Below are 26,085 nucleotides of genomic sequence, written 5' to 3' on the forward strand. Positions count from 1 at the left end.
CTTTTATAATTTTATAGATCAGTTAAAAAAAGAAAAAAGGTTAAACACTTAAATAAATCTTGGTTAACTAACAAAACATCAATTGAAATGGTAGGAAGACAATGTGGCATTAGACTGTAATCAGGATGGATCAAGACAGCCATTTTCTTTGTTACTAAGCAAATGTCAAGCTGTTTTTGTTTCTCAAGAGACCCATATTTTTAATAACAGTAATTAAACACTATTATTACAATTAGTTTTGTTCACTAGATACTTTGTAATTATTTTACTGTATTTAGTGAATTATACATACATAATGAAAACAAAATGGTTCTTTGCAGCTAACTCAATAAAAATATAAAATCAATATTTCAAGATATGCTGCTCCTAATATTTTTTTAAATCCGATTTAACTTCAAATAGGAAACAAATACATTCTTGAAAATTTTACCCAACATATTAGGAAATACAATATTCAACAAAACGATATGACTGATCATACTTATTATTCAAGTAAAATTAACTTACCTGTGACTAAAAACAGCTCCAATATCTATTTTATATGGGCATCTTCTTTTAATTTCATCTTCCATTTCAGTCTGATTCATAAATGCTTGATACCGAATAACAATATCTTCAGCCAATGTAAATGAGAATTCACGGTTTTCAAAGTATTCCCTTTTAACTAAAATAAAACAGAATAATAAAAAAATATTATCTTAAAACAAAGTAAAAATAAATAAATATATATATATATATAATCAAGGCATCACTTTAAGAATTTCTTGGAAAATTATCTCATTAAACGTACACATTCAATAAATGAACTTTAAACTATATTACAATAGGTGTGAGAAAGAAAAATTAAAGAACGAAAGATAGTGAGTAAATGTGGGCTTGAACACACAAATAATTAGAATTAATCATTAATAATTCAGCTCGCATTAATAATATAGCTTTTAAAAATATAAACTAGAATAATATATAGATAAAAAATACAAAATAATTATTGGTTACATTTTTACTGTAAAACTGTTGTATTCCAAAATATAATAAGTTTATGTTTTGACATTAGTTAGTGCTTTATAATGATATTTATTTGCAATCTAAATGTATTTATAGTAAGAACCTTTCTGAATTTTACACATTATATTTTAACAAACTTATAAATAGAAAATTAAAGAAAAAACTTACTATTTCCATAACTAAGCCACCGATAGAATGGTCCAAATGGAAATAATCTCTTATAATATAGAGGAAGCATATCTGGTAACTGAGCTGGATCAAAGTCAGCCATTTTGCAGTGTAGATATTCTGTAATAAAGGTGAGTTAATTTTAATACCATAAAATAACCAATAAATGAAACTTAGACCTTAATTGCAACTTACAATGCAATGGTATTCCATTTCATGGAAAATATCAAGAGTAAAATCCTGGAAAGTAAATAGAGTTAATAAGGATAAAATTTAAACAACTGGTAGCATATTTAATAAACTCCTGTAGATAATTAAAATAAAACAGTATTATGTGCAGTTTCACTGCTTGTTATTTTGATTCATTTAAGGCTAACAACTATGGGATTAAATAACACTAAAATGTATGTACTTTCTACAGAAAAAACAGTAGAAAGGAGAATCAACAGAAAAAATTACATTTTATAATAATATAAACGGCTAGAAGAAACAGCAAAGAATTTCAGAGTAAAAGGATATCAAGAATTTCATTAGCAGGTCCTTGGTCACATTTATGTAAAACAGAATCCCAAAAGCTCTGTTTACTAATACTCCATTCTGCAATCACAAGATTGATCAAGAATGTGGTTGAAGAAATAGAAGAATATTATCAGATATGGGACAAAGTAAGAAAAAACATGGTTCTTGTGGAAGCAAATGCCATCAAGACTTATGTACAAGTGCATAGAATAATAAACATCCTTAAATACTGCAACTTTTAGACCTATTTTGGTTCCAACCAAGTACTTACAGCTAACGCCGATTGCCAATACAGCATCATGCTGCAATTGCATATACAAAAATTTACTTGACTTCGTCAACCCACAAAAAATAAAATAATTACACTAAGCTGAATATTCAAATTTGACCATAAGATGTTCTGAGGGTACTTCATATCAAAACCAGCGTAGAAAACTTTCTGTGAAAATGTAGAAGACTACACTTCATTCTGTGAAAATAGATGAGTCCAGAGGAAGGTCAAGCAAGTTGTGTATAATAAATAATTTTTTTTTATTTTGTACATATAAGCACAGTGAAAAATAATGCAGATTAATTATGTATAACAAAAACACTTCTTTGTAAACCTAAATCGATCATCAGTTTGGGCTTAACAGTCAAATTCACAGCCAAAATTTGCAAACATTCTATACCAACAGTAAGTAAACTAGTCATATTTATAATGCGCAAGTTACTTAATAAAAAGGAATAAAATTTACTCAAAAATATTAACATTTAAGTAGAGTAAATGGATAGAGGTAGTTTTGCAATGATCAACACAAACTTACTCTTAACACATTGAGAACTGTCAATTCACAATCTGCTAAGCAACTAACAGAAACAACGTATATAAATATAAGATTATTTTAACTGTCATAATGATTTTTGTGTTGTAAATTATTATTTAAAATCACTTATCATAAATAAGTACACTATAATAACATAAATGCTTAAAAATCGGTTAAAATTAAATAAAATCAACAAAAACATACCACTAACAGGCAATTACCAACCACTCAATACTTAGGTTAGAATCCGTGAGAAAATATTGAATCGAGCGGGAAATAAACAGGTGATGATCACAGAAAAGGGATACTGATACCAACTTATTCCCTGAAAACTCGCTATTCACTGAAAAAAACTAAATTTTCTTTTAAATACAAAAGAAAATATGAAATAGAGATATAATTCCATAAAATTGAAAACAATTCTGTTATTAAAATCTTTTACTTGGAAAACTTTGTTTCTTAAATTTCGACATAATAATGGAATAATAATAGAGAAAAATGTTATCATATTTCAGCCACCATTCTCTAACTTGGATTTCATTTTCTTGATTGAATTTTTAATTTATTGCTAATTTATATTATAATTTATATCACTTAATTTATAAAAGTACACTTTTTTAGTAGTTACTGGTTTAAATCATTAAATTTTCATAATTTTCTCTATATCCGCATTACGAAATTTTTTCAACGCTAATAATAAATTATTAAAGAACTATACGATAGTTCAGTTCAGTTTCAAACATCATGTGACCTTACGATTTTGTGACGTCGTTTACAACTATACGTGTCCTTCTTATTGAAATTAATGGTAGCTACATTACATTGGCCTAATTCACGACTACTCATTTATTCATCAGTCATTTCAAGTTCAGGATAGTGTAATACTTGTCGAAATTACGGATTGGTTTGTTTTAACGTTATAGGTGTATCAGACAGTGGTACATCATGCCGATAACAATAACTTCTTTCCTGCAATCTTTTAATGCCCAGTTGTGAGTATTCAAAATAATTTTTTTTTTTTTAATTAATGTACACTATTGGAGTTAATTTGTTTTAATTTATTAATTAATACAACAGAAATGTTGATGACCAGTTTTTGTAATTTCAAGTTTAGTTTTAAAAAGAAAGTATATAAAAATTAATATTATACACAACATTAATTAAAATTGATAAGAGGACTAATTATTGCTATGTCATGTTTTCATGTTTACTACGTAAACGTAGAACATTCTGTAGACTTCGTTGATGTTGCATTAACTTGGCGTATTTCCATGTTAAAAGGAAGAAAATTAGGTTTTGCAGTGTATTAGTATATTTTCCAGAATCTGTTTTTTTAATTAACTATTTAAAACTTGCAAATTTTAATGTTAGTGAAATTTTTATAATTTTTAACATTATTTAATTTATTCATTTGTACAATTTTTTTGTGAACTGCTCTTTTATTAGTGAGATCATAAGAAATTTCTCTGTAAATTAACTTCACAATTGGCTGATGTAATCAAGGAATTTGTGGCATTTCATTTCTTGTGATGCAATACGTAAATGATTGAGTATAAATTATAATTTTCAAAGTTTTAAATTACTTGAAGGCCATTTCTGTAATATTTAAGTGGGCTTGGTTTGAAAAAAAAATCCTAAATTTCTCTTGTATCTGTGGAATGATATAATTATTATTTTTTGTAATAATTTGTTTACTTGTTTTACCTTGGATGGACAGAACCATTTGTTACAAATTTCTATATTAAGATAAGATTTGTGAATTAAATTATAAATGTAATAAAATTTATTTAATTTTTGATGGAAAATTGTGATATTCTGTTAAAATATAATTCAATATGTTCCAGCATGCTTTATACAAATATGAAGTGAGAATTGCCATTTATATTGTACTTTGTATGCTTACCTAGCAGAGTACTGAAAAAACAACCTTTTTTTTAATTTATTTTATACTTAGTGTCCCTTGCAGTGGGAGATAAAGTAGTCCACAAATTGATTTAAAATAATTCTACAAGGAAAAGTTCTTTTTTTAATTGAATACTTTTAATTATTGTACATTTTGTTATTTACTTTGTGGCATTTACAAGATTGCTTTTTGATTTACAAGGATGCACGTAGCAATTACTTTTTTTAAGCTAGTGAAATTATATTATTCAGACATTGTGTACTATTTACTGCTGAAAAGGCAGTATAAAATTACTTATATATAACCCTCTTTATCTGCAGTCTTTGACAAAGTGTGGTTTGATTAGATACCATATTTCTTTATCATAAACTCAGTTTTACTCAATACTATTGTTAGAAATGTTTAAATATGCAAAGATTGATAAACATACAAACAGATAACATAATATACAAATTACCCACCACGGAATGGAGACTGTATATGCATTTGGAGTAAGAGGTTTTTTGTGTGTATGTCTGTTACCACATTTCCCAAAAACTACTGGACCAATTTCAATGTGATTTTTTTGCATTACATAGGTATCGCTTCAGATCACGTTCTTAGATATGTTTTATGGTTATAGGGCACCAGGGGGTGCTACCGTAATGTTTTTCTTTAGAATGGCTTGGCCAATTTTGATGCTGTTTTTGCATTAGATAGGTATCATGTCGGTGCAGGTTCTTCGATTAGTTACAAGCTAAGCTTAGTTTGACAGTTAATCAAAATCTTAAATTTTATTGTCTTAAATAAAACAGTATTACAATGTCAGAGGATTTAAAGAAGAAGCACAGTTATTTAATTATTTTAAGTTTTTTTGAGGTTTTAACATTTTTAATTTTATTTTAAGTTTTTCAGTTGAAAGAGAAAACAAAATATCCCATAAATTAAATATGACCATCTTTATTACAACAGGGTTTATTTAAAATATAGAACAAATAGAACAAATTGTTTACAAATAATGGAATTTTGTCTTTTAAAGGTCTTTTGAAGCATTATTATTGACTGATGCTTAATGCTTCCCACAGCTGCTTTCCAACAGCTCTTGCTGTTTCCAAGCACTTAAAGGCCTTGTAAAAAAAAAAAAAATTTTATTAATCTAAAAATAAACATATTTCATCATACTGTTCAACAAGCTGTTTTTTAAATAATTAAAAAAGTATTTATAAATTTAAAAAGAAATAATACTCAAAAATTGTATTATTGTAATATTTTAGACTGGAAATTTCATTTTAATTTTAGCTATTAACCAAAACATCTTCCTAAAGGTTGCTTATAAAATATTTTGGCAGCTTTTTTCAGTAGTGTTGTGATATTTATTATTTCAGTAATAAACTAAAAATATAAATTGAAATAAAAAAATGTATTTTTACATACTATTTTTAATAAAACCATTATTGATATTTTATTCATATTTTGAATTTCTTCAGAGAAATCAATTTAGTAATAATATTTTATACTGTAATGCTCAATAATTGTGTCAAATTATTAGGTCATACCTTACTAATCATAATGTATATTTATTCCCCAATATTATACTGTCTGAAATTTATATTAATTTATTGTTACCTTTATATATATAGGTTTTTAGCAGTATTAAAGAGGTTGTACGGGTTAAATTTTAAAAACATTGTGATTTTTATTTATGTATTAATAGGAAGTAAAGATACTTTGTTACTTCATCAAGCGATGTTAAAAAGAAATTCAATTTATATTTGAAAGTTCTTATGAAATTATTATTAGTTAAGAAAGAAATTTGCCATATCAATAAGCTTTCATTGCACCTCTGTTTTACAGCTGGTTAGCTATTTTAAAGAATAAAATTTCTCATTTATGAAGTTGTACTTATGATACAGACGACTACTACTACTACTACTACTAAGTTCATCAACTTCAGTTAATAGCTTAATCAACAATATAATTTTCTTGTAACCAGATTTAATCGTTTATATATATATATATATATATATATATATATATATATATATACACACAAGGTGTGATCAAAAAATACGGTGAATAATTTTTTATTAAAAAAAGTAATAAGGTTACATAGAATTCAATTTAATCTCCTTCAAAGTATGTCTTCTGTACCTTAGCTAGCAATGCACTTATCCCAACGTTGACTCCATGACTGGAGGCATTTCTGGAAGGCGTCTTTCGGAAGGGCTTTCAGCTGCTCGGTCATGGCCCTCTCAATGTCAGCAATGGTGTCAAAACATTTTCCTTTAAGCACAGTTTTAATTTTTGGGAAGAGCCAAAAGTCGCATGGTGCTAAATCCGGTGAGTATGGCGGATGTGGATAGACAGGAACACTTTTTTCGGCCAAAAACTTGCGAATGAGAAGAGAGGTGTGACACGGCGCGTTGTCGTGGTGAAGAAGGAAGCCATTGGTCCATTTTTCTGGTCGCTTTCTTCGTACGTCGTTAAAAGTTAAAATGCTTTGAACGGATCCATACGAGATGTTAAGGTCTTCCGATAGCTCTCGAATAGTCATTCGCCTGTTTGAACGAACCATTGTTTACACTTTTTGCACATTTTCAACTGTTTTTGAGATTACTGGACGTCCCGTACACTGCTCGTCTTAAACAGACTTATTTCCATTTTTAAATCGGTCATACCACTTGTACACAGTCTTCAAAGCTACTACATTATCGCTGTACACCAATTCTAACATTTCATGAGCTTCTTTGGCACTCTTTTGCAACTTAAAACAAAACTTAATGTTAATGCGTTGTTCAAAATCCATGTTGCGCAACACACGATAAACACAACCCCACTCTAGTGGCTCTGGCAGCTGACTGGCAAGCTCGAACGTGTTACAACTTGTCCCTGCCTGTCTCAGTTGATCACGCTATTGGACAAATTACAGCATATGGATGTAGCGTCGGCAGTTGCCGCTATAAAGATTCATTCACCATATTTTTTGATCACACCTCGTATATGTATGATTATTGTATGACAAATGTGTACTGCTGCTGATGTGTGGGTAAAGTGCATTTCTACTTCATAGTTTTGAAAATAAGTATGTAACATTGCCCGGAATTGAAAATGAAGACTTGTTTATTTTTAAAAAAATTAACATTATACCATTTTTCGTTTCTTGTAGAAACTGAAACCTTTATATCATACTTCTAATATCTTTTTGCTTCATTTTGGCAGAATTATTTGTATATATGAGTGTATCTCTTATTAGAAGACTCATAATAGCAGTTTGCAGAACCACAGTCTTGTAATTTGAGTAAAAACACTGTTTATACTTAAATATTGAACAATTTTATGTAATGTTATCAAAATGATGTAAGTAGCTATTGTTACTCTTATTATTACATATAAAACGTTAATTTCTGTTGAATTCCCTATCACAAAGGCATTCCATGCAATAAATGAGGTTACAAGCTGATATTGGCCACTGAAGAAGCATGTAATATTGTTATGGAAAACGACCATGCAAGTTTAGTACGCATTAAGAATTTGAATTCACCATTTGGTTTGGGTTCATACCAGATTATATACCAATTTTTTTTCTTTTTTGTTACTCTGTTAATCCAGTCTGCTTATTGTATAACCATTCAAGTTTTCCTCATTGTGCACAGTGTTATTGTGGCACACATTTTAATTGAGCAAAAATTGATGGTGTTTTTGGGTAAATCATTGCATATGACCTTTAGTTAATAAGATTACAGTAAATTAAAAAATTCACAACACAAGCAAAGGTTATGAAACAAGCACACATAGGTATGCTTATTTCATAAGAGCATTTGTTCTTGTGAATAGTAGTTTTTAACTTACTTTAAAGATTTTAAATTAGATTGATTCAACAACTATGAAAGATTAGTGTAAAATAATTAAAATGGTCATATATTCCTCAAATTATAGAATAATTTCCCAAATAAAGAAATCGTATATTGACATTAAATGTTTTCTTTTCTTAGTATTAAATTTTTGGTACTTACGTATTAACGCCACCGCAGCTACAGCTTTATTTAAAAACAAAGTAGTCAATCTGATTTCGGTGGAAAATGGGCTGATATAGATTTTATCATAGATTCAAAACAGTCTCTTTATTAATTTTAATAAATGGTTATTTATATTTATTTATTTTATAAATATAACCAGACTTAACCTACGCTCGCTTCGCTCGCTAACCTTGACTAATTAACAGGAGTCTTTTGATTATTTAAATAATAAATAATTGCAATAATTACTGAATTTATTAAATAAATACTCAAAAAATTATGGTGTTACAATTAGTCAAGGTTAGCGAGTGTAGGTTAAGTTTGGTTAAATTATATTTATAAAATAAATATAAATAACCATTTATTAAAATTAATAAAGAGACTGTTCATTTTCCACCGAAATCCGATTGACTACTTTGTTTTTAAATAAAGCTGTAGCTGCGGTGGCGTTAATACGTAAGTACCAAATTTTTTTATACGCAGTAAAAATTGTAAATATGTTAATGAATTTCCATCTTTTACAATATAAATAGGCCAATTTAATACAATATACATTAGTATATTGTATTAAAATACACTCTTCAAAATCAAATTTCATAAAACGGTAACAAAACTATGATTGAGTAATTTTATAAGTAAACTAGACTTTTTTTTTTTTATAATTTACTATGATACAATTCCAATACTAAAAAGGAATTTTTTGGTTTTGCTTATTTTCAAAAAAAAAAATTTAAAAAAGAAAAGTATATTTAAAATATCTTTTGTTGCTAATAATCATTTTTAAAATAAATTAATAAAAATATTATGAATAGAATTTAAAAAAAAAATTCTAACCTGGTTTTCTCTAGAACAATTTCCAAGAAGTGGCAAAAACCAACCATGTTGAACAAAGCTGTATGAGTATAACATAACAAAAAAGTAATAAACTACATAACCAAACCGAAAAATTGTTTTCTTTGTTAATACACAATAAGAAAACCCTTACCAGCTGCTGAAAAAGAGTGTGAGTGTATAGAATGCCTTCCCCCTGACACATAGTAGGTGTCACGTGCATAGAACAGTTTCCTCATAAGATTTCACCCATTGCATCATCAGCACTGAATGTGTTAAACTAATTCTTTACCATAATTTTAAAATGTTGCCACTTCAAAATAGCCTTTTTGAAACAAAAAATCAATTAATTATTATATACATATATATATATATATATATATATATATATATATATATATATATTTTAAGTTACCATTAGAAAGATTGCTGTGCTTGACATAGCTTAAAATCTAAACAAATTTTAAGAAAAGAGAAAGAAATAAACAAAGTTATATTATTTATTTGCATTATATAATTTTTTTTTTAATTTTTAAAAAATTAATAAATAAACAAATTTGAATGAAATTGTTATTTTTATTGTATAAAACATTACAACATTGACCACACAATTGGGTATTTCAATCTGAAACGTTTCTTGGCTTGAAAAAGGGACACTGTTTTTCTGTTTGATTTTTCCTTACAAAGTTGGGTGATCTCTGGGTATCATGTTGATCGATTTTTCTCTAAAGTTAGGTATTCCTCAGGATTGTTAGCAATTATTATTCAGGAGTTGTTTTGTATATGAAATTATTATAGTTAACAAAATTCTGTTAAAAATGTCCACTTCTTAGTTATGATTCCTTCACAGGATGTCAAATTTTGAAATTCACTGATACCACATATATCTAAAAAGATTACCAAAGAATCCAATCTAAATTGTTGATACATGTATCTTAGTTGGGGTGTGTTTAGTAACGTCAGTGTCTTTGTGGCTGAGAAATTATTCTTAGTAATTCCCAAAAGTCTTCTCTTGATATTAATGTATGCAGGAGGGAATTCTTGTTTGTTATTTTGGGCATGGCTATGTAAGTTAGTCTCAAATTTCTGATTCATCACAAAGTTCATTAGAGATGAACCAGTTACCAGCACTGCTATGATATGGGTGCTAGACTGTAGGTTCCAGTTACACGTTAATAAAAAAAGTAAATACAGTTGCACTTTGTGTTTATTGGAATCTATTTATGGAAGAAAGAATGCACTTGTATTAGTCTGATTGCTCTAAGCATTATGTAAATAATTTCTGTGGCTACTGCATAAAATTTCCGAACATATTAGAATTTTTTTCAACTTAATAAAAACATTATTTAGCGTAATATATTATCTCTCTTAATCTGCTGTTATATTGACATCAATTAATAAATAAGTGTAGAGGCTGTAAGTTTATCAACATTTATTAAACTGATGTTTTTGAAAATTAAAGAAAAAGCCCTTTGCCACATAACATCAGTTTCAGACAGATTTTGTATATATATTTGTTTTATTTGTTTGTGGCCTATATGATTCTCTTAGACAGTCATAGCTGTTAGGTGTAGTAGATTTGTTAGACAATTGGTGATGGGAATTTGTAATTTTTTAGGTTATCTATGGAGCAGGTCAAGCCCTACAAAACTTATCTTTAAAGGATTATTTTGTGTGCATTATAATTAAGTCTTAAATAAGATTATATATGTATATATTTCAAGAGTAGCATTATGTGTAAGTGTATTTTCACAGTTATAACAATCATAATGCTATGGTTGACTGTGCATAGCATGTAGATTGTTTTTTGTTTTTTTTTCAAAATTATAAATACAATTATATAAATATGTTATTTTTATCAGTTTATTTATTTAATTCATTTTTTTCATTTCCATGCTTCTATCTATATACATTATGTTTATTAACTGTTGTGTATAGCAGAATAAAATTTATATTATTAGTACTATTATTATGTTTGCACTCTTACAAAAACAAGTACTAAACTGCACCTTCTGTTAATATTAGATTAGGTAACTTCCTCATAAGGGGTTTTTTTAGATTACTGATTTTTGTAAATAAATTCAAACTGTCTGCTTATTGTTAGACAAAATTATAAGAACATCCACATTTTACAATAAAGATAGGTTTGCTTCATTGCTCAGGAAAGATGATGTAGTGGAACTAAACTTAATTAACATATCTGTATACCTGACATAAGTAAGAAGAAAAAAGTTACATAGTTTGTTTATAAATAATGAGGGCATGAAACTGAGCATAACTGCCCTTCAAAAAACCCCCGAGGATTTTTTCCTTTATAATGTTTTAGTATGTATACCTCTGGGTGAAATGAATCTTTTGAAGGCGGAAATAAATGATTGTGAAGTTAGATTTAATTTAGTTTTTGATTAGAAACTAACTCTAAATGAATAGCTTTAGTGGCTAAACATATAAAAAGCATTATATAACTCGTTTCTTCTTACTTATGTCAGGCATATAAATATGTTAAGTTTAGTTGAACAGCTGTTGAATTAAGCTTACTTTGATAATAAATTTAGATAAATTATCCAAAGATTCTCCCTTTATGGAATTTAGTACCATTGTTGTATTGTTACCCCTTGGAATTATGTCTTGCTGGTTTGACTTATTTGCATTTATCCAGTTTTTTTGTCTATGTGTGGTGTGTTTAATTGTACACCAGAGTGTAAGAGTCTTTAGAATTGATAAATAATTTTGTAAAGTACACACTTTGATGTAAAACAATAGGACTAATAAAATTTATTTTTAATATATATGTTAAGATTTGAGGTGTTATTTTACATAAATTATTCTATCATTGTGGTCCATGTTTATTCACAGGCGTTTTAATTTTATTAACTGTGACATGTTTACATAAGAAGTAATCACTACTGCAATTTGCAGTTACTATTGATAAAACATTGTTATTTTGTATAAAACATTGTACTAGACCTTGATCAAGGTTATCTTTAATAATTTTTTTATATTTCTGTAATTTATTAGGTAAATAAATTGTTAATAATGATAATGATAATTAGTAATGATAATGAAAGTACTTTTTCAGAATTTTGCTTAACTATCACCATTCTTTAAAACATTCCACATTTTCATAATTTTATATTAATTTCCTTTAAAAATCCAACTGAATAAAATATATTTTTTTTAAAATGATTGTAGGGTTCTTAATGTGACATTATATTCTGATAACCTCCAGGGTTAATGAATTTGGTTATAGAAGAAAGTGTGTGGAATATACAGTAGTAAAGAAAGACAGATTAGAGTGTGTGAAACAGTAGTTAAGGATTTAGGATATAAGCGGCAGAAATGGGGATTGTTGGCACAGAACAGAAAGGAATAGGGAAGTGCTTCAAATCAGTTAAACGAATATTTTTTCTAGTGTATCAGAAATTTCAGTGCATACTATAAGATTCTTGATGGGGTTTTTGTGCAGTCCTTCCTAGGAAGTAAGAAATTCCTTTTATCTGCTGGAAATTGTAAATCCTGATACTTCCATTAGAACCAGAACTGATCAGCAGTAATCCAAAAAAATTCATGTCACATAAGCATAGTGTTGACAGCTGAGGTCCAGTTGGATAAATTACATTTTAAAACTACTATAGACTGTTGAATACTGCTGCTCAGCCACTATTATGTTGCTGTAATTACTCATCATTGCTTGGTAATCCAGGGATGTGTCAGTCACATGTATACTTGCTACAAAAGTAAGGAACACGTGTCCCATTTCAGTGAAGATATCTACATATGTAAGGATTTCCTGCTGTATGAATCTCACATTAGAAAATTATTAACATTTAAATGAGAAAAAACGTCTAGTTTAAACTATCTTCCTCCTGTTTCTATTAACATCATCTGCATACTAGTTTATTCAATGTATAGGTAATTATTTTTAAAAATATAAAATATCTAGTTGATAGTACAAATCTTATATAAAAGGGTAGACTGCTTTTAATGCCCGCCTTTCATAGCTATCTGTTAATTTAAGTTTATTATTTAATTATTTTATTTTATTTTATTTAATAATAGTAATTACTATAATTTCACAAAAAAAATTACAATAAAATATGTATGAATATTGTACAAAATAACTTTGAATGATCAAGAATTTCCAAATACGAATTAAAAGTTGTGTTTTTGCAGTTTGTTTATAAATTCAAATATTTAATTCAGATTATCATTTTAATTATATAATTCCTAGCTATTGATAATTTACAGAGAAGAGCCTGTCAGGCAGCATCTAAAAAATGTCTATGCCTGTCTCACGTTGTCTTCTTTGGCGGCTGCCGTGGGAGCGTACATTCATATGTATACAGAAATTCTTCAGGCTGGATTGTTAACAGTATTTGCCGCGTCAGGACTTCTATTAGCTCTTATGGCCACACCAGACAGTGACAAGAACAGACGTATTAGAATTGGTTTACTTCTTGGGTTTGCGTTTTTTTCAGGTTAGTTTGAAAGTAAAATATTTTGTAAATTCTTTTCAATGCTTGTTTATAACTTTTTCTATAGAAAAATATAAAATGCTCAATACAAAGTATTTTAATTAAAATATTCTCTTGAGGTGGTTCATTTAAATAAATATCTCAAGTATTTATTTTAAACATAACTGTTAATATTCATAGTTTCTGTGTACTAAATCTTTAAGTCAGGATCCATATATGACTTCTAGAAGACTTGTATGGCAGGCGAAGTCATCAACAATTTTAATATAATGCAGTTGATAATCCAGGGTCTTCTACTTGTTTAAATAATATTTATATATATATAATATAATGTAGCTTTTAATATATTTATTATAAAATGTATGATTAATATATGCAGCACAGTAGGCTTATTGGATCCAATGACCTGATAATCCAAAAATTGTAGTTTCTGTGTAAGTATTCTTCTCTTTTGAAGCTGCTTGAGGGACCCACCGGGTTGGTCTAGTGGTGAACACGTCTTCCCAAATCAGCTGATTTGGAAGTCGAGAGTTCCAGCGTTCAATTCCTAGTAAAGCCAGCTATTTTTACACGGACTTGAATACTAGATCGTGGATACCGGTGTTCTTTGGTGGTTGGGTTTCAATTAACCACACATCTCAGGTATGGTCGAGCTGAGAATGTACAAGACTACACTTCATTCACACTCATACATATCATCCTCATTCATCCTCTGAAGTATTATCTAAACGGTAGTTACCGGAGGCTAAACAGGAAAAATAAAAAAAAATAAAGTGAAATTGCTTGAGGAAGTAAGATCTTTCAAAATGCACAATTTGGAGGTAATTCAAGCAATTAAAGAATATATTTATTATGTACTCATATAGTAAGATTGCTTTAGTTGTTAGAATGCTATTCATTAAAAAATTTGTGAGCTAGTTACTGTCTGACTTTTTTTTACTTATTAATTGTAATTTCAATTTATTAATACCTTTTTTTTTGTTTATAGGTATGGGCATGGGTCCACTTTTACAATTGGCAATAATGATAAATCCCAGCATTATAGTTACAGCTCTTATTGGCACATCTCTTATATTTGTATCATTCAGTATGGCTGCATTGACTGCTAAACGTGGCAAATGGCTTTACTTGGGTGGTACTTTAATGACTGCTCTAACAGGTTTACTCATTGTATCATTTGCAAATATTTTCTTGGGATCTCATCTTATCTTCATGGTGAGTTTATGTTTATTATATTTTTTCATTCATTTATTTTTTAAGGTATTTTAAATTAATTATACATTTTTCATCTCAGTGTATCAGTTTGTATATTACTCATCAGATATACCAAAGATCATGTTGTGATTCCCAATGTTCTGTTGATTATAATTTTTTAATTGATATTGTACTTTTAGTTGCCTACACATCAGGCAGAATTCTTAGGTTGGAATCTAATTAAGAAGAACATAAATCACCAAGGTCTTTTTTCCAGAGTTATGTTATTTTACATTTGAATTATTATTAAATCAATCTGAATATTACATTTGTAAGTTAGTATAGTGGTAGTAGTATAGCACTAGCTTCCTCACAAAGAAAATTGGTAGCATGACTAATTAAATTTTAATGCTATGGTTCCTCGATAATTTCCATACCTGCTACTCTACTTCTGGTTCTAATAACAAGACTTCCTGGCCTGCTGATGCATGGATGCAATAAACTATACTCGTGACAATTTGGGGTCCATAGGCAACCAGAAGCTCCAAATCTGGAAGGCTGCACTAGATATCAAATTATACAGATTGATCTGTACTCTTGTTAATTTATATTCTCTTAAACAAATTACAAAAACTAAAAGAAGTGACCATCAGAGTGTATTACTTCCATTATTTATTTTTTGAATCCATTAAAAATATCATAGATATAACTGTAAGTGGCATCCATATATAAAGATTGACTTATTGAATATAATGTTTAGCCATCTTTAAAATTAAATCTTAAAATTCACACTGATTTTTAATTGTATAAAAATTAATTAATATCTGTTATAAAAAATTCTGTACTGGTTAACAGATTTCTCAGATTTTTTGTTATTATTAGTACATTATTTAAAACTGTACTATTAAAAGCATAAAGAAATTATTTATATTAATTTACAGTTCAAAATGCTTTAATCTTTATTTTCTTCCATTATGTAATTTCTTTTTTTTGTTTTATCTATTGTTTGATGTGTTTTCAGTAATTATTTTTTCATAACATTAATTATGTTGTTTAATTCTATTCTTTAGATTTTGTGAATTTGAGTTCTGTTTACTCATTTATTCATATTTTTTAGGGTATTATATACAGAGTTCTTGATGTGTTGTTAAATTAAATTACCTCATTGGGTGTATCTTGCTACGTGACAAACATATTATGTAAATCATGTTTAATATAGTCACAGTCATGTACTTGATTTATTTGTGTTGTTTGTTTGAAAAAATTATTTACTTTATTACTTTTAATAAATTTTTCAATATATTATTGAACATATCGACATATGAAATGATGTTTAACCCTTTAACTGTTGTTATGCAGATAACTGTGACTCCCTATCTGCATGGGTTTTTTTTAAAAATAAAAGTACAGAAACGAGCACGTTAGTTAAACTTGCTCCTTTAACTAACGAGCAATAGAATACTGATTAATAAATGTTTTAGCATGAAAAAGGAGGTATACAGTTAGCTTAAAAGGTTTTTGTTGCTGTGATAGATCTCAAAACATGGATGCACAAGCCAGTTTCACAGTTATACAAGCCATCAAACTTAAACCCCGATTTATTACTATCAGTGACTTATAATGCATCCCCAGAAAATAAATCAGTCATTCTATTAAAAATTTCATCTTGTAGGTCTACTGCATCACCAGAACCATTATGCATTATACTGCCAAATTCATCCTCAGCATCTAAGTCATCTAATAACCTTGCTACTTCATTATCAATCACTTAAGCACTGTTTTCTGCCATGTTTGAACTGTTTACTTTCTACTAAAAATATCCCTATAACACAAATTGAAAACAAGAAATCAAGTTATACAAATTAAAAAAAAATACAGTAAAGAAAGAAAACTCTTATTATAAACACAATGTTTTTTAAACTACATTTGGAAAAAGAAAACATTACATAAACACATCATTGCTGAAAAAACAAGATAAATTACTTTATGAAAAGAAAACATATGTAAAACAATGGTTTTATAACAAAAATGTAAACTGATATCAACATTGAACGATGCGGCAGAAATCGGAATTACGGCAGCGTGGTGGGAGGAATAGGCTACAGTAAAGGAACATTCAAAACAGCTGTTTCTCTTGGCCACTGTTACAGCAATTGTCCTCTGAGTAGCATTTTATAGCCTAATGATGCTGCTTCCTTACATTACTAAATGAATTGAGTTTGTCATTTTACTCAGTAGCAGCTGATAGCAATACACGAAGTGTACTGTTATGGCAAAACGCTGTGGGACTGAATTTTCACTGTCGTAATAGTACGGCAAAACGCATCTGAAGGTTAATATCTTTTATATTGTTTTATATACTAACTGAAATTAAAATAAAAACCTTATGAATTTTTTATTAATTTCAAGCTTTTACATAGTATTTTTACCTAGCTATTAGGTAACTAGCAGCAATCTTAACAATATATATACATGCATATATTTGTATTCTAATTGTCATGTAGATTTTTATTTTTCAAAATCTAAATTATTGCAAAAAAATATTTTTAAATTTACCTATTCTTTTCTAAATTATAACTAAATTATAAGGTCTATTCTATTAGACTATCATAATTTATTTTTAACTGTTAAAATAAATAATCAAAGGATAGTAGATGTATATTTTTACATCTACAATCTATATGATAAAATTTAATTGGGAATAAAATGGGAAGTGCATATAAAACACAAATTGTTATTAAACGCAAACTTCTTTTTTTCTTTACATTTTTGTTTACATTTACTAGGCCATGCTTCATTATTGAACTGTAAATATTTTAATAACTGTAATTATTATATATTGTCATCAGTTTATTTTATTTGTTTTAATTAGTGTAAAAAATTCTTAAAAAGATTTATGATTGTGAAGCTTTTATGTTATGTAAAATTAAAGTAACTTAATTAACCTAATTCAATGCTTTTGTCTTCTAACGCTGGCTATAATAGGACATAATGCTAAAATAATACTATGTTTGTTATCTAATCATGGCTTTATGATTTAAACTTATTAATTAAAGGATTTACAGGATTTTAATCAGTTTTTAGAGTTTAATTTCATTGTAGTCTTTACTAAACACTAGTTTGTGTTGTGTAGTTTTCTTATAATAAATGAGCTCTGGAATTTCATAATTATTTAGTAATTTTCATTATTCAGACTAAAAAAGTGTTGTGTGTAATGTACTCATCAGTTTTTCCTTGGGCAGAATTCTTTTAAGATATTAAATATCATGGTGCACAGTTGCCAACCAAGTCTGGTTGGAACATAGACTTCTCCATTTTTAATATTCAGTATTCTCTATCTTAATATAAATATAGTTTTGTTATCTTCAGTCCTGTTATTACTAAGGCTTCTTTCAGTTTTAAAATCAGTTTATTTTTTATCAATACTGGGTTGACAGCTAGCTTCACCAGATCCCTGTTAGCTACTGCTTTCCAGAATTCCTGTAGACTTTACAGGCTCCATTAGTGGTCCTGGGGTCCTCGATGTATTTCATCCCTATTGGCACTCTTAGTGTATCTCCCATTTTCCACACTGATGACCTACATATATGTATGTGTATAGGGATTGTGGAATTCTAAATATTCAAGAAAAGAATGGTGAATGTGAGGTTAATTATTTTATCATTTTTACAGTGTAATTATTATGCTTATTCTGCTACTTCTACTGATTATAATTTGATTTTTCCCTTTACAGGCATACTTGTACATCGGTTTATTGGTAATGTGTGGTTTTGTCTTGTATGATACACAACTGATCATAGAAAAACGTCGTAATGGTGATCGGGACTTTGTCACCCATTCTGTGGATCTGTTTATTGACTTGGTTGGGATTTTCAGGCGCATTCTTATCATTCTTTCAGAAAAGGTAACGTTTAATCTTTTTAATGATTAGTTATAAAATCTAGTAGTATTAAGTTATGCTACCCCTAGTCAAAAATCTCCATAGTAAATAATCGTGAAGGAAATACTGAAATCTAGTTACAATAAAAAATTAATTCTTGGGTTAATATTTCTCATTGTAAGAGGTCTTTCATGTTATTTGAGCAGGCTCAAATTTATTTACATTTTAATTTACTTAAAAATTAATAAATGCTGATTATAGATTAAAGATGAATGCAGTTCAATTTAATGCAGATTGTAATAAACTTTGATCGGTTCAAACTAATATCAATTAACTTAACTAGTATAGGCTCTTTATAATCAGGCATGGCAATGATTTGTGTATATATTCATCCACATGTGCAGCAGTTCATTTCAATTGATTTTGATGATTTTTTTAGTGTGTTTTGCAGTATTATTTTTGTAGTTTCACTTGACCAATATCTTTAAAATACCAGGTTAATGTTAAGCACTTTAAATTGAAAAAACATTTCTCAGATAATTTTGTCTGTATTGGCCTGTAGATATTAAAAATTGAAATTTTTGTTTTGTTAAACAATGTTTTTTAATCGCATTTTTTCTGTGATAGTTACCTGTAGTTTGCTAAAAAGTGTGGTAAAATTTATTTCGTACAACAATAAATATTCTAATTTGTCAAAATAATAAGTTTTTATTCAGCTTTGAAATTAAGTGCCAAATGATTGTCATACCTGTAATTCTAAAGGTATAAGATAATACTTTTATCTAAGTATTAGATTTAAGATAATTGGTATTATAGTTTTTTTTTTTTAATTTTAGTTTTAAGTTTATTTGATTTGGTTATTATTGGAATTATTATATTCAGATATATGAATGTGGATATAATTGATGATACTAGTATAATTATTGGTATGGTTATTGATAGGCTAATTGTTGATTTTAAAATTATTCATTTTATTAAGAATCCTATTGTTGGAGGTATTCCTCTTATTGATATTGCCAAAACTATTAGGGATATTTTAGTTATATTTGCCTAGGTATTTAATTGGTTCATGAAGTTGATGTTATTGATTTTGAAGTTTGTTATTATGGCAATATTAATTATTGAATATATAGTGAATAATAGAATGAATTGTTGTTTAGAAATTATTAAGGACATAATTATTTATTACGGGTGAGTTTGTAATTGATGAGTATGCTATTAATTTTTTAGGGACGTTTGTTTTATTCCTGAAATTGGTCTTATAATTATTGATATTATTAGTAGTTTTATTCTGGTTAATTGGGTTGCAATGACTGTGGGGATAATTTTTTGTATAGTTATTACTATGCACATGTTTCATCTTATTATTTTGTATTATTCTTTGTAATCATAGATGGAATGGAATTATACCTAATTTTATTAAAATTCTCTCATTAATGGGGTAATAAATGGTTATGTTAATAACTATAGAGATTATTATGATTGATTATTATGATTATATTCTTTGGATGATTAGGTATTTTATTGATTGTTCATTTATTTTATTTATTTATATTTTTTTTAAGGGATAAAAAGGAAATTAAATTGATTTCTATAGATATAAATATTATTCTGTTTGATGAAATTGATATAATTATTCTTGTAGTTATTACTAATAAAAATATTATTTTTGACAAATTTATTTTAATTAAAAGAGAATTTATTCGTCAATGGGGGTATGAACCCAATAGCTTATCTTTTTGTAGAAGGATGTGTGATGCATAAAGAATTTTGATTTCTTTAGTTCAGTTTAAATCTGGATTTTACAATATTAGCATGAGTGAGGTTTCAGTTAATTTACTTCATCAAAGTAATCCTTTAATCAGGCGTCTTGCTTAAGTATTAAAAACCATTATTTTTTTCCTTTTTTTTGTTTTTTATGAAATTTTCTGGTTTTAAATTTAATTTTTTAACAAAAATCTTTTGGTTATAATAAGATATTTTTATTATATCATAGAATTGATTAATTATCATATTACAAAAAAGAAATTTATTATATATATATATATTATATAATAATTATTTTAATGTAATTATTTCTCCCAATAATATAATATTTTATTAAATGTTAAAGTTTAATTAATTGATTATACATAAATTAAAAAATTTATTATATAAGTTTTATTTATTTTATGTTATTGAAGTAAAAATGAATTTAATTTAAATTTCTGCTTAAATGCATCGATAAAATAATTGTAATAAAATAAAACTTGACTTAAATTAGATAATTGTTCAATAATGGACTAATTTAAGTACCTATTTAATCAAATTAAATAATATTTAATTTAAAATAACGCTATATTATATAATAATTTTTGTAATTTAATAAACCTGAGAAAGATAATTATATGGTTATCTAAAAATATATAATTATTTATAAAAAAAAAACATGGTCTAAATTTTATTTCAAAATTCAATTTATAAAAATCATTACATTTGTTTTCTATTATTTAATTATTTACTTCTTATAAGAATAAATTTGTAATTATATATTTCATTTAATTATTTGCTTATTTATTTTAATTGAGTTTATCAAGTTATTATTTAGTTATTTTTTATTACTTTTTTTAGTTATTATTTAATTTTCGATTTGTTTTTTTTTTACATTAAATTGACATTTGAAGTTAGGGGTACCTTCTTTTGTTACTTGGGGAAATTCCTTTTTGCAGTTATTATTTAATTTTCGGTTGTGATTTTTTACTTCAGTGTTGTTTACAGTTAAGTTAATTGACATTACCTTGAACGTATCGGTTTATTATAGCCTGCATTAAATTGAACTGTACATCAATTTTTTTTTTAAATAGCATTTATTAATTTCTAGATAAATTGTGAATAAATTTGAGCCTTGCGAGCTTACTTCCAAATTAAGAAAAAGAAGAAAATTTAATTTGAAAAGCTCATTGTAGAATCAATATAAAATAAAAGCTCAATCACAAAACAATTCAAATTAAGGTGGGAACAACGAAAAAATGTACTAGGGTTATGTAGTCTGATTACGTGTATATTATTAAAAATAATTGACATTAACAATACGATAAATAATTTTTTTTTTAACATAAATTGTACATATTAAGAATATCAAAATTATTTTGAATCATATATATGGAGTCATAGAAAACACATTTCCACACCACTCGTTTGTCATATTTAAAAAAATTATAAAATAAAGTAATTAACATTAACAATACAAGAAAATAATTTTTTCTTAACATTAGTTGAACATATTATTTATATAAGAGTTATATGGAATCATATTATTAATTTTTCTCTTCGTATACATAAGGATACTTTCCTGCACATATAAAAATAATGATGACCTCGCATCGAATACACCTATTTACCCAGTCTCACTGTCCTGTCTCATCGAACAAAGAACACATCATCACTTCTGTGCGATCCAACTCAAAACACGTCTCCACTCCATGACTGCTAAATTCACACTAGCCCCGAAACAAAGAATGTCAGTCTGCCTTCCCCCGCCAGACGCTCGTTCGTATTTTATGCACGTACACACTTTTTTCTGAGAAAGTATACGCACTCACCAGTCCACGATGACATCACCGTCTGGCTATCCAGACCATGTCATACATCAAAAAACAAAGTTATGTAATACAATTTCTTATCAAACTAATTACGTTTATTTAACTATTAAAATAATATAATACTATTGCCTATTCTCTGTTTTTAATATCAGCTAAGCCAAATGAATATTAACTACCTTTTAAAATATTGAAACTTTTTTCTTTATGACACAATATATATTGTTCGTAACCAACAAAATTTAGAATGGTTACAGCCTGTTTCCTGGTAGCATGATTTATGACTTTGATAATCAAAAAAATAAACCTTTTTTTACAATACAAAAATAACTAAACAGATTGATTTTTTTCTTTTTCATAAATAAATATCTTATAAACTTTTTTTTTTTTAATATTACTACTGAAAAAGTTTTAAAAGTGATTTTAATTGAAATATTCTTGTAGATCTTGTTGCATTCCTCATTTTTATCATACTAACTCTTAGAAATATGTAGCATTAATGGTTTTTTTTTTTTTTTACATAAAAATAAAATTGTAAATGGCACAAGATGATGATTTCTATGCGATAGTCACATTAAAATCTATTATAATTTAAGTAATAGTTGAAACCTTTGTAAATTATAATTTGCATTATCTTATAAAAAAAAAAACTGTGAAGAAGGAAATGTCTTTTCTTTTTCTGTACATATAATTTTATTGGCTGTAATTTGATTTCCTTCATCATGATCTGCTTACATTTCCACATTAATTAATATTCATAAGCTTGAAAAAGGAAGATTGATTGACAAAATGTCTAGTTCAGAGGGAGTTTGAAATAATAACCTTAAGTTTGTTCAGATAGAAATTGTTGATTATTCACCTTTGTAGGTAAAAATAAGATAAGGATAAAGTAGGTAAAATAAGATAAGATTCGTAGGTAAGAATAAGAATTTTATTCTCAAGTGGAGATTTAAAAATAAAATAATTCTCTTTAATTAAATTTTTATCTTCAAAAAGTATTAGTATATTGAGTTCCTGCCAGGGTTGTACAACGATTTTGAAAGAATGTGGGAAAAAATAGAAAACAGATATGGTACGTCTAAATTTTTATTAAAAAACAAAGGTATAATTACATTTTAATGGATTAAAAGTAATTAATTAATATATATCTGTCCTTCAGGTAAGGATATTGCTTATTTAAATAATTTATTTTTGTATATTTTATTTAATAGCTTCCTTATTTTTCCAATTTTATGAAATGGGAAAAAGTGCATTTTTCTTATTATATTATATTTTGCAGAAATAGTTGAACAAAGATTACTTTGTAAAGGGCTAATAAATTGGCCACTTAGATCACTGGACCTTACTCATTTAGATTATTGTTTATGAGGTAAAAAGTATTTTACTTTTCAAAGGTCTACATTTATTATTAAAAAAAGCAGGTATAAATAACAAATAATTCACAATAAATGTTAAAAAATTCCATCATTGATGTCGGATGCACTTCATTACTCATTTAGATTATTGTTTATGAGGATGATGAAATGCGAGGTATGTAAGTAAAAAGTAGATGTGTGATGCAGAATGGTATAAATTGCATGGAGTAGAATGGTGGGGTGCTGCCCTCATGCAATTTTCAAACATTTTTGCAAATTAATGCAGTATAAATCATAGTATTTTATTTTTTTTAACCAAATAAAAATTATTTTATTTTTTCAAAGGTCTAAATTTATTATTACAAAAAGCAGGTATAAATAATAAATAATTCACAATAAATGTTAAAAAAATTCCATCATTGATGTCGGATGCACTTCAACTTGTTTCCTTACATTGTCGCCAAAAATTGATTTTTGTAAAATAAAAAGGATTTAGGAATCTGAATATAATAATAGGTCACTTTTTATAAAATTTTATTTCTTTATATTTTTCAGGAAGAAAAAAAACGCCATAGAAAAAATGAAGATTGATCATAATAAAACATGTTAATGAATGAAAAACCAGAGGAACTTTTACATACAGTGAAGGATGGATTATAACAATAAGGACGAAGGACAATGGTGGTGTTTGAATGATTAAATGATGAATGTATGGTGACTAATTAATTATTTATACATTATTATACTGTAAGAATATTCATATATACATATATTGGGATTAACTTTGATGTTTTAATTGAATTATATAAATTCTTATGTGTTTATATATTATTATTAATTATATTTAACATGTTTATACTGTATTTATAGTTTTTCCATTTAATTAAATAAAGGTTATTGTTTGATGTTTATAATAAACAAGGAAATTTTTTCCTACACTTCCTGATAATTGTTATTATTGATTATTATTTTTATAGGATATTTTTTTGTAGTTTAGAAAAAATGTGGTGGAAGATGGAGTTATTAATAATTTATTTTTTTAAATTAAATCATTTTTAAAACAAAGTGATTTTTTTGCGTTTTGAAATCTTGCGATAACTTCAATTTTGTGCAAGTTAAATATAATGGTTTGTTAAATGATGTTGGATTTTTTTTTACCTTGATGATAACAGTTAACTAAATAAATTAAATAATTGTGATGGTTTTAATGTTCTAAAAATATTAAAAAGAGTGTTGTGAAATATTGTATTAATGTTTAATAAAATAAAGTTCATTCTTTTATAATAATGTAGTATTTTAATATATCCTTTTGTTATATTGGATAGATGTATTGTAATTATAGGTTTATTAAAAAATAACTTATGGTAACAAAAGGTGGCACCTTAGTTATAATAATTTTTTTAGCAAGCAGTCAGAAAAACAAATATGTCCATTGAATTTTTTTTGTAGGGAAGGAGCTCTAAGCAAGGATATGTCTTGCCAATCCTTTGGTTTTAAATCCAGTATCATGATTAACTTTTGGTATCATTTATTATCACTCCTTTAATGGATCAACATTACCTGTTTACTTTACTTATTTACATTTTAAGAACAAAAAATTCAGTAATTTAAATTTAAAAAATTCAGTAATTCTGTAAATTTAAAAAAATCTAATAATGCTAATAGGTACTAACAAGAAAAAAGTTTGGGTAGAAATTTCAGACTTCTAGCTAAATTATTTACAATTTCTGAAATTGCAAAAAATATTACCTTAAAAAAGTTGAATTTAAAGGTAACCTGTCTCCTAGAAAGCACTGGCACTGTACAATTTTATTACTATCTTTAGACTTTTTTCACAACATTTTACTTAAAATGTTCACTGCCTTTTCACTTAACGTGTATAATCCAGGTGTACTTCCACATGTGATCTTTTCAACATGCAACACAGTCTTGCTATTACCCAATCACTAAAACAAATAATGCCTGATATAAATTCAAGATGCACCCTTCCTACCTTCAACTTTTGAAACTTTATTTTAAAAAAAAATGTTAGATCATCTTAAAATGCATGTTTCATTGTTCCATTTATTAATATTAAAAAACTAATACATTTAAATATTAAAAATCTATGACCAAGTGGCAAAACGAATGACTTAACACTTAACAGTTTTTATTGGTTTTGAAGGACTTTCAATTGCTGAAAGGATATATTGTCATTTATTTTATTAAACAGATAATTATGGAGAAAAAAAGCAATTTTTTATACCTTAATGAAATTTTAAAAAAAAACTTTAAAAATCAAACTTGTCTGATCTCCTAGAACAGCTAGAATTGCTTTACTTACATTTAAAGTAAACATGGAAACTATTTTATAATTAATATAATTTTTACCTTTTT

At 26.8% G+C, this 26,085-nt stretch overlaps 2 protein-coding genes across 3 annotated transcripts in view; one reads left to right on the forward strand and one right to left on the reverse strand.

Moving 5' to 3' along the window:
* Prim1 (DNA primase small subunit) overlaps positions 1-9,255 on the reverse strand; it is a 34,201-nt gene extending 24,946 nt beyond the window's left edge. Inside the window, exons 1-3 of one of the 2 annotated variants that reach the window (XM_075365071.1) lie at positions 9,231-9,255; positions 1,174-1,293; positions 508-664 (exon numbers count right to left, since the gene is read on the reverse strand). In XM_075365071.1, the coding sequence (XP_075221186.1) occupies positions 508-664; positions 1,174-1,276 (260 nt within the window). In that variant the 5' untranslated portion in view covers positions 1,277-1,293; positions 9,231-9,255. Of the gene's footprint in view, positions 1-507; positions 665-1,173; positions 1,294-2,702; positions 2,841-9,230 lie in introns of those variants that run through there. The other variant, XM_075365069.1, reaches the window with a different exon arrangement.
* Positions 3,234-24,996, forward strand: BI-1 (Bax Inhibitor-1). The gene is made up of 5 exons (XM_075365072.1): positions 3,234-3,490; positions 13,476-13,705; positions 14,691-14,917; positions 18,630-18,800; positions 24,265-24,996. Exons 1-5 carry the CDS (start codon positions 3,444-3,446, stop codon positions 24,298-24,300), a joined length of 711 nt encoding a protein of 236 aa, XP_075221187.1. The 5' UTR covers positions 3,234-3,443; the 3' UTR covers positions 24,301-24,996.
* The last annotated feature ends 1,089 nt before the right edge of the window (positions 24,997-26,085 follow it).

This window comes from Lycorma delicatula, chromosome 4 (assembly GCF_047948215.1).
Source record: "Lycorma delicatula isolate Av1 chromosome 4, ASM4794821v1, whole genome shotgun sequence".
Classification (NCBI taxonomy): Eukaryota; Metazoa; Arthropoda; class Insecta; order Hemiptera; family Fulgoridae; genus Lycorma; species Lycorma delicatula.